The sequence below is a fragment of the Aotus nancymaae genome, unplaced genomic scaffold, assembly GCF_030222135.1.
Source record: "Aotus nancymaae isolate 86718 unplaced genomic scaffold, 86718_ANA_hifiasm-v0.15.2.pri h1tg000029l, whole genome shotgun sequence".
Taxonomy (NCBI): Eukaryota; Metazoa; Chordata; class Mammalia; order Primates; family Aotidae; genus Aotus; species Aotus nancymaae.
In genome coordinates this window covers 85,402,341-85,413,117 of record NW_026988442.1, presented here as the reverse complement: position 1 = coordinate 85,413,117, position 10,777 = coordinate 85,402,341, and the positions used below count along the sequence as shown (strand labels likewise).

General features: G+C 33.7%; 1 protein-coding gene across 3 annotated transcripts in view; it reads right to left on the bottom strand.

Moving 5' to 3' along the window:
* Nucleotides 1–10,777, bottom strand: part of PTPN4 (protein tyrosine phosphatase non-receptor type 4) — a 220,490-nt gene that overhangs the window by 31,575 nt on the left and 178,138 nt on the right. For all 3 annotated transcript variants that reach the window (XM_064382839.1, XM_012468378.2, XM_012468381.2), the window contains 6 exons: nucleotides 10,234–10,317; nucleotides 10,087–10,143; nucleotides 4,618–4,774; nucleotides 1,428–1,594; nucleotides 146–236; nucleotides 3–64 (listed from right to left, as the gene is read on the bottom strand). In XM_064382839.1, coding sequence (XP_064238909.1) covers nucleotides 3–64; nucleotides 146–236; nucleotides 1,428–1,594; nucleotides 4,618–4,774; nucleotides 10,087–10,143; nucleotides 10,234–10,317 — 618 coding nt within the window. The remainder of the gene's footprint in view (nucleotides 1–2; nucleotides 65–145; nucleotides 237–1,427; nucleotides 1,595–4,617; nucleotides 4,775–10,086; nucleotides 10,144–10,233; nucleotides 10,318–10,777) is intronic.

The window sequence follows — 10,777 nt, the reverse complement described above, 5'->3', positions numbered from 1 at the left end:
ACATTTATATAGTTCGCATTGATGTAGTCTTCATTACCTTTTAAAATGACCCGTGTGGCATCATCTAAAAACATTTAAAAGAAACAATGTTTTAGTAAAGTTATGTTTAAAAGATTAAATTTAACAGAGACAATAAGATACTTACAAGGAGAAATATCTCTGTATCTATTTTTGGAAATATTCTGAGGTAATTTGGCACAAGACATTGTCATTCCAGGTTTTTTCCGATAAAGTTGCTAAAAAAAAAAAAAAAAAGGGGAACCATTCCAACAAAAGCCATAAACAATTTCTGTTTTGTTTTCCAGACTTGTTTCTATACTAACAGGAAACAGATTTTTTTTCCCTTTGACTAGCTCATCTATACAATGATATCCCGTAGGCTAGTAGAGTACTGAACCAGATTTGCAAATCTGAATTCTTCAGTTTCTGATATAAATTATGTGTCATATTTTGAAAAGTGGTAAAACTAGTGAAACCAATTCAGCTTAGAGCAGAAGCACCCAAAGTTGTGAGTAGCAAATCTGCAGAAAACATTTAACTTTCATTTAGTTTGGAGGTGTTTACAGTATATGAACTAAGAAATTCTGAACAAAAACTAACAGATATATCCTAAATGTTTTAGAGTTAAACACTTACCTATAATATCTATGTCAGAGCAAAAAAGTATTAATGATGGTCATGTCTAAAAACACATTAAGAACTATCCAGGGAGCCTAGCATGGTTGTGCATGCCTGTAATTCCAGCTACTTGGGAGGCTGAGGCAGGAGGATTGTTTGGATGTAAGAGTTCGAGATTAGCCTAGGCAACATAGTGAGACCTCCTTCTCAAAAACAAACAACAACAACAACAAAAAATTGGGGTTTACTAATTTAAACAAATCAATTTCATATAGTCTGAATAAAACATTTCAAAATCTACTGTGTGCTTATGGGTCAAAATGCCTATTATAAGCACTGAAGAAGCATTCTAGTTCTCTGGATATAATGATCTGTCTGAAAGTTTTGTTTTTTTTTCTAGTTTTCAAGATTGCACTGACAAAAAATAAAGATTAAATATGACAAGGTATAAACTTCAAAAATAAGTTATTTTCCTTTACCTCAGGATTTTAAAGTCTATAATAGCCTATCCTCATCTGCCACTTTTCAAAAAAACAACTATTTAACTACAGAAAATAATTTAGTTTGATGACATATGTATAAAATTTCCTTTTCCCTTTTTCAAAAAATATATTCTATTTATATAACCATAGCTAGTATTTTGGGAACAATTTTTAAAAGTTGGCATTTTGGAACTCTTTATGTAAAACATTATTCAAAATATCATTTTTATTTAGGAATTATAATGCATAGATTAGGTACTTAAGAAACCAGGAAACTAGTCAGAATAAATCAGCAAAATGCTTTTTATGTATAATGATATTACTTACATCAAATTGTGTCAGGACTGTTCCAGTGATAAGCCCCTCAGCTAGCTGAATCATTGACTCCCGCAGGGAATGGTCATCCTGATGCACACTATCTAGTGGAGCTTTTTCAGGAATATACTGGAAATCTGGCTCATTTTCTAGCTTTTCTTCCACTACATCATATACAGCTAAAAAAAAAAAAAACCAAACCCCAAAACGTATGGAAATCTTAATGAATTCACGATAGGAATTTATCAGATACACTGTATAATGTTTTGTTCAAAAAATAATTCATTTATGAAGAATTACACCAGATCGGAGTCTGGTGTCACTACGCGGGGACAGAAAGTAGTTGTAGAGTTGAAGAGCTTTGCTGTACCTTTGGAGGGAAGAAGTGTTCTTGGCTACATGGCTGAAAATGTCGGTAACTTGAAGAGATAATAAGAAAGAGAAGAGCTGCTGAGAAGCAGCTGTGAATACACCTGCCCTTAATTTGGAGGGACCTAGGGCAAGAGGACAAATAGAGGCCTATACACCATATGTCTAACTATGAGAAGTTACAACAAATTGAACACAGTGCCAAACAAAATATACTTCATCCTCTTTCTGTGATGTATCTACAAAACAACCTGGGAAGTCAGACTTCAAATGAGAATTCTAAGCCAGAATTCATGGTCATGGTAATGTGAGGAGAATTAGACCCTAGATCCTAGGCCTGTATTCCACCGTATTTCTTTTCCCACTCTCGGTTCCATTTTTTAACATAGGGACCTATACATATGTATGCAAAGATCCCAGCCCACATGCAAGCTATGTCTACACCTCTCCCTCTATAAACTGCAGCCTCTTAGCCACCTGCTGGGCTGGGATACACATACCATATGAGCCAACCTTGAGAGAATGGATGTGAGGAAAATACCCATGAAGATCTAGAAAGGCTCAGGGTTATCTGGACCTAGAAATGAGGTTTGAAAAAAGTGGTATAGAAAAGGAAGGGAGGTTATAACTTGGCATGTCCTTTTGGTCTTATAAAATCATGACTCCATTGGGAGAAGAATGAGAGCCAAAGCAGGGCCTTCTAAAATGTGGAGCCAAGGTAGGGGCCTCCTTTACCCTTGCCTAAGAGATCTGGTTTCTCCTTGAATATGTATACATTTTTTAGAAAAATAAATTTCTGAAATGAAGGATGAAAACACAAAAAGGTATGACAACATTTTGACTAAGAAGAAATAAGAATTATAGGGGAAAAGATCAGAAAAACAAAAACATATTCTTAGCAAACATAGTTTTAAATTTTAATTATATGTTACTTAAAGTAAGAATGGACATGATAGACCTAAAATGAAAGTAGATGCACATCTGGCTCCACATTTTGACTATAAAACAATTTAGAAAGATCTTTTGCAAGAAGTAGACCCTAGGTGGGTTCTTCTCCTACTTTAAAGCAAAAGGATGAGATTTGGAATTGCAAAAAGGCTGGGTCTTTGGCATCACATGGATTTTTATTCATATTCTGGTTGAATCTGTGAGCAGGTAACTGAATGTCTTGGTGTCAAAGTATCTTCAACTCTAGAATGGGGATAATTCATCTATCTCACTGGATGTCTGTGAGGATTAAATGAAAATACACAAAAGAGCATAGGTGCATAGAAAGCTTTAATAACTGTTAGCTAATATTATTGAGTTCTTTAGGATCAATTATCAAGAGAAAACAGAATACAATAAATACAGAAAAAATAATATTATTCCTGGTTTAAAATTTAAGTAGCTGTATGTGACAGAAAATGCCTAATGACTCACCTAAGTATCAGGTCTAAATGAACAAGTTCCTTGAAAAGTCAAAATAGAATGTTCTGTTGAAGTCCTTTTAATCTTCCTAGAAAGCCAATGCTAGACCATGAATGGAAAAGAACACAAAGTGGAGAAGATAAAATGAAAACGCCTATTTGTGAACAAGAGGTAAAAAGAGGATTGTTTTGTTTTGTTTGTTTATAAAAAAGAAATATCCTTGCAAAGTTTTTCAGAGTTGGGTGTAGTGGTGACAAATAGAATTTGAATGGTATTTTACTTTTCTGTGGTACATATATGACAAGTGGTAATATGGCATTAACAGTAATTATTCTGTGGCTAAAATAATAATTAATAGTAAATTATACAGAATAAAACCAGAAGAGTATGTCTAATCCTGGTATATTAGACATATAAAACTTTTTTCTTAGAGGAGACTGATAAGAGTTTTGAGGTAACTCTAAACAATGCCATATGAACACTGGCTGAAGACCCTAGGACTGTTAAACTGGATAAAGGGAGGAAGGTTTCTGGGAAAATTAGCTGCTGTCAAAAAAAACTGAAGGAAGAGGGGTTAAACTTATAATGCATAGCATAAAGTGATAGAATTAGGAGCAGGACTGAAGAAAGATGGACTTTTAGTTCAATGTATAGTTTGAGCTATCCAAAGATGGAATGACCTGATTCAGGATCCACCAAGTGCTCTATATCGGTACAATGTTCTTGACGTTGTGGTGGAGGAAATTCAAGCAATTAGCAAAGGAGCTAGAGCTTATGGTGTTCAAGGTTTCTCCAAACCTGGAAATCTATAACTATGAATTAACAAGTCAGCAGTCCAGATCGGGAGATAATATGATTAGGCTAGTAGATATATACTGAAAACAGACAGTATTTTAAAAACACTTCAACTATAGCTTGTTATGGCATTTTCTAAAAGCGGAACAGAGTTCAAATTTATTCATTCATTCAATTAGTTTTTACTGAGTACTAGTACTATGACTACTACTATTTAGGGGAAATGGGAGGCCATTTTAGCTATGATAGTCGGGAGACAAAGCCCTTCTGAAGATGACATCTGAGCAGAGACCTGAATGAAGTATAGGTATGTCATAATGAAATCAAGAAGGGTATGTTAGCAGAGGGAACAGCAAGGACCAAAACCCTAATAAGTGGATTAGATTGGAATATTTGAGGAACTGCAAGAAAGCTAGTGTAGAAGAGAGGAAAGTAAGCAAGGCTGAGTAGGAGAGCAAGGGGTGGGTGGCAAAGAACTTGAATTCTGCTCCATGTGTCAATGGAAGCCACTGTGCTTGGAGCAGGAAACTTAGGTGACTTACATTTTATATCAGAAATCTAGCTGCTGTGTTCAGCTACAAACAGTAATAAATTATGATAAATATCTGGTACTATATAAAGTACTCACCATTAGGTCGAACTAGAAGCATGAGTTCCCCAGAATGTCTCTCACAACTAGCTTTAATAAACAGCACAACCTGATCATGAGTATGTTCTGTGATGTCCCGACCATTGATCAGTACAACTTGGTCCCCTTCATTCAATCTAGGGACACAGAGGTCAGCCTGTAATGTAATATAGATAAGGTTTCAGATTGGCATGCAACTTTCTGAAAGTAGAGCACAGGATTTTATTTTTATAGACCCTATAGCAGGAAAACTAAACTACATATAGAAAAGCATCTATTCTTTTATTCATCTATTTTTAAAATGTAGAACTCTAGCTTTGCCAGAGAGATAGTATTTTTGTTCCTTCTTCATTCAACAATTTCTTTCCTGGTGACCTGTTATATGCATAGACATACAAATAATACTGATGATTTACAGGCACATATACACAAGTAGCCCTAACTTTACACTGTCTAGACACATACAAATTTCAGTTACCATGGTTTAGTTAAATAACACCAGTCCCTCAACAATATAATTCAAATTTTAGTTACCACAGTGTATTTACTGTGAATAACTGAAAAAAGTACAAACCTTGTTACTAGCTTTTCAATAAAAAAACACTACATAAATAATAGACACCCATCATAATGTGGCCAGTCACATGAGTTCTTCCAGTCTGCTGGTCATCTGACAATGCACATCTGTTTTCAGTTCAAGTGCAGACAGGAAAGCATGTAGTTGGGCTGCTTCCTAGTCTCCCAGAGATAAACCCATCTTGAAATGAATAACCTAAATCTAAAGAGGAAATTGGCCACAAAAGATGAAAGTGCAGCAAAGTGATTAATGCTGGAGGTGAGGTGTGAATCGACCATAAAGAGTCAGAGAAGCAATAGGAGACCATGGGCATGTTAACACTACTGTTTTTCGAGAGACTCTAGATATGCAGCCAAAGAAACTTTTGGAGATACTACACAACATCAAAAGTTCAAAGAACAAAACGTTGAAAGCGTGTCAAGTAGACAGGATTACGACAATTTGCCAAGGCAAGAAAGGATGCTCACTTCGTGTTCTAAGCTGTACCACAGGGAAGGGGCAAGCACCATTGAAACTACTCATGATGAGTTTTCACAAGAAAATAAAACATTTAAATTCTCAGTGTTTCTAATGTTTTGAATTACAGGACGCAAAAATCCATATTAGCTTTACTATTTTTTTCATTTCTTTTTACCTTTATAAGAGACAGTAAGGGAAATTCTTAATGTTTTGACAATAAATTTAAAGGTCATGGGAACAACTATAATTTTTCCCATTAATCATCAAGATCCTGCACAATTTCATCTTGTATGGTCGTTTTCATAGTCTTGCACTATAGTGCAAAGTAAGAAGACAAAAAAGTAATTAAAGTAGAAGAGACAAAAGAAATAGAAATATGAACAGCATGTTCTAGGAACACAGCAATGAAAACATATGGGAGAGAAGTCTGAAGAATGATACGCCAGGCTGAAAAGGAAATGATGGGGTTGGTTTTACAAAAAAGTTGTGGTAAAGGCATAAAGAAATAAAAGCACAACTATTAAAATTCATTACCAATACAAAGTCAATAAAATCCAATAAGGTATTGTCATCAGTAGAAAGAACATTGGTCTAGAAGTTACTCTGCTGCTTCTGAAATTTGTGACCTTAGACATCTGAAGTTCCGGAAACAGAACATATATCTAACCTGATTATTTCTTAGAGTTGTTATGAAGGTAAGGATGAGATAATTCAACTCAAAGCTTTACAATCTGGACTATCCAAATTTAGAGTTATGCTCATTCTCTCAAGTTGCTTTTTTGTCTACTTATGTAGTGAAGTAGATGGTAGACATTCATATATTCCCTCTGTGCACTAGCAGTGTGATGATGCTTTTGTATACCAATTAGTTCCAAGTTTTTACAAATGTCTGTGAGATACCTGAAGTATGGTGAACTGGGAGCCAATGGTACTGGGGAAAATGTAGTAATGGGCTATAGCAGACAGAGCTTTCCCTCACATTATTTTGTGCATGGTGTGGTTGACAGAAAAAAAGAGGTGGTCTATGTGTTAAAGAGGATAGCTACGAATCTCTTATTATGTCCCTTATCACTAACGGGAACTCTCTTACAGTTAATATGGCTTTGGTCAGATATGTTATAATTTTTAATTTGCATTTCATTCTGATCTGACAAGTCTAAATAAACTGTGTGTGTGTGTGTGTGTGTGTGTGTATTTCAGACAGGATCTTGCTATATATTTGAGACAGGGTCTTGCTCTGTTGCTTACGCTGGAGTATAGTGGTATGATCACAGCTCACTGCAGCCTTAATCTCCTGAGCTCAAGTGATCTTCTCACTTCAGCAACTGGAGTAGCTGGCATCACAGGAGTGTGCCACCATATCTGGCTAATTTTTAACATTTTTTTGTAGAAACAAGGTTTCACTATGTTGCCCAGGATATTCTTAAACTCCTGAGCTCAAGCAATCCTCCCACCTCGACCTCCCAAAGTGCGAAGAATACAGGTATGAGCATCACGCCTGGCCAATAAATTGTATGTTAAAATGAGTTTTGTTGGAGCAACAGCTTTTGGTTAAGATTATCGAACAGAAGAGAAACATAACTTTAATTGGGAGTTATTTTATCCATTTCAGAAGGTGTCCAATATAAAAAAATGACAATATTTGAACTCCATAAATATGTACAACTATTATGTATTAAAAAAAAAAATAGAAACCTTTTTCTTTTCCCCAAATTGCCTAAACTGTGGTTTCCAATTAGAAGGTTGTGGTGGTCTCTAAATTAATAAAATAATATAAAAATAATACATTCCTATTGTTTTAATTTCTCCCCAGTAGAATGACTACGTTTTAATTTGTTCTAAACTTCAGCCAATATTTATGGAACATAGTTCTACAAGGCAGAAGGGAAAAATTACCAACAATATGTATAGATTAAAAAGAGAACTTATGAGTCTTAGAATTCTGTTTGGAAATGAATATATTTATGGAATACTCTCTGAATCCTTGACTTAATTGAAAACTATTCATATTCATTGCTCAGAAAAATGAATACTTCTTTTTGTATGTGACTCATTGACTATTACAACTGCCATGTAAATAAAGAAATGTATATTACCTTTTCTAATTATAAGAGCAATACATGTTCATTGTCATGATCCAGAAAATTAAAAAAATACAGAATATATCTGTAATTCCATTTCACAGATGTAAGACTGTTAACCTTTTTAGCATGTTTTCAGAATTCTTCTATGTATGTAATATTTTAATAAACTGGATCAAACATATTTGTGAAATTATAACATGTATTTTTCCATAAGGCCATCTTATGGATGTATTTTCATATTTATATAGAGTTATGCTATCATCTCAATAGATACAAAGCAACATATAATTTGTTTCTCCAACTCTAATGATTAACATTCTGATTTTTCATTTTAAACTCTTATAAATCATACCATAATTAATATCCTTGTATAAGTATTGTTTGTTCCCGAGTCCACATTTGATTATTTTCCATTTTAAACTGTTATAAACCATACAATTAATATCCTTGTATAAATATTCTTTGTTCTCTAGTCCAATTATTTCATTAGGGGAAAATCCTAAATGTGAAACTGTCAAGCCAAATGATATATAATTTTTTTTTTTTAAGTCGTAAATTTTCGTTTTTAGCAAAGTTGTAAATCATACCACTAAAGGAGTTGACCAGGTCTGTAAGATTGTTGAGAAACCATTTGTGTTCCTTCCTGTTACCTCCCCATCTCTAGCGGAAACTTTTTTCAACACTTTAGCTATATCTTTCTGTATTTACCTCTGCATCTCTAACATCTCCCTATTATTTTTCTTTTCTGTTTTAGACATTATCTATTAACTTTCTACATGATAGATGATAATTCATCAATCCTTCATCCCTTCATCTGCTGTCCCAATCATATTCATATTTCCCATCAAATGTATATAAAACAATTTTGGATTATCTCTACCATCTTTGTCCCCATCTTTTACATACATATTAATAGTATGTTCCCAGGAGTCATTTTATACATAATATCCCTGGTCTTGTTCCCCAACCACAATGGACATTTTTCAAATGAGGAAACATGATCCACACTGACTCTATTAAGGGTTTACCTCCCAAGAGTTTATAATTTAGACTGAGAAGTCACTGTGGTGGATTGAGGATCACAACAGCAGTAGGTAGTTATACAATTTCTATTTAGTGGAGACTTAGGAGTTACAATCTGGTGTGTGTGTGTGTGTGTGTGTGTTAGTTGTCTTACAAAACTTTGCTTGAAGCTGCTACTAAGTACATTGTTTTTACTTAGACTGGAGTGTTTATCTGGAGTGGTCTGAGAGATAGGCTGATTCAGTGTACAAATTCATTTGCACTGAAAGAGAGGAATCAAACAATCACATAAAAAGAAACAGATGAAAAGCAGAAAGTCTAGATGATTTTTAAAGTTCTTTGTAGAGGTAGATTGCATCTGTGCTCTTTAGTTTTGTGTGATACCTCTATAGCTATCGGATGTATTTATATTTAAATAAGCTATTTTGTGTTTATGCTCATGCCAGGGGTATTCCATGAGTATCCTGTCATTTTTGCAAAAAAAACAAGGTCCTTAAAAACTAGAACCAAAACCACATATCATGATATCCTTGATCAATCTCAATTGTAATTTTCAAACCAACTTTAAGGTTGCTGCAAAGCACCAAAAAAAACATAGCTGGCCTCTTTCTCTCAGGCTGCTGGTTCATGCCTTTCCTAGGACAGAGAGAAATTAAATGATAAAGGGTGCTTGAAGATCATTTAGGTAAGAAACAGCTAAGTAAACAGAGTAGGCAACAAAAATGGGAATTTGAAAGCAGTATTTGCTATATAAAACAATAATAAAGATGACGTACCTACAGCTAATTAAGAATTGTCCTATGATTAACAGAAAGTTCATGATTGTGCAAGCGGAATGATGAGTAACAGGAGATTCATCATAATGGATATATATGTTTTCTTTACTTTTGTTTAGAATGTTCATATTTAAAAAATTTTTAAATTGTCTTTATTGTATCATTTCCATTTGAAGTAAAATTTTAAAGGAGTGCGTAGACAAGTATAATGTACTTAAACTACTCTAATAAAATATAAACAAGCAAACAAAAACCACCACAAAACTATATCTGTCTATATTTTGTTGTTTAAGAGGGTTATTTTGATAGAATTTGTTAATGCTTTAGAAGCACTGAAGGTCATAAATAGCTTCTTTATAAAAACAGGGATTTAAAAAACTTATAGAAAAAGTAAAAACTAATTTCCCAGCAACTTAAAGAGGTTCAGCCAACAACTGACACTTGATAAATAAAATAAATGAAATTATTTCCTTTATTTAAACTAATAACAATTATAAAATGGTATATATTCTTGACAACAGGATTTATTTGAAAAATCTGGATAACTTACAGGTGTTCCTGGTGCTACTCGAGACACAATCACAGGCATCTTCTGATCATATCCTCCCTTAAAAAAGTAAGTCAAATGTTAGTCAAATATTACCAAAATAAGAACATCTTAATTTAAAAACTGAGTATAAAATAAATTCCAGATTACCTTTACATTGAATCCAAACCTTCCATTTTCATCAGGTTTCATTTTGATTAGGACAAGATTATCATGTGGAATACCACCATTAGGCTTAAAAAGACAAAATTAAGTAACTTGTAATCTTGTTCACTTAAAATCTATCCTTCATACTTTTTGTAACTACAGTTTGCAAAAAATCATAATTCTAATAAAAATTTTAGTTCAGGAGAATAAATTTCTTTGACTAATAACTTGCAGTTAGCCCAACCAGATACATTCTCTCATGCATTCTTGCCACCACATGCTAGACTATTAAAGTGACAAGAGGAACAGGGCCCATGTCTGTATTAATTGCTATTATCTGTAGAACCTGGCTCATAGCAGGCCAGGTTCATACATATGAGTACACAGCAAGTGCTCATAAGTATTACATGAATTCAAATGATACTTCCTCTGTTGCTTGATATATGTGATTTTAAAAAACAGCTTTATTGAGATATAATTCATGTATCATACACTTCACCTATTTAAAGTGTGTATTTCCATAATTTTTACTCTTGTCACAGAGGTG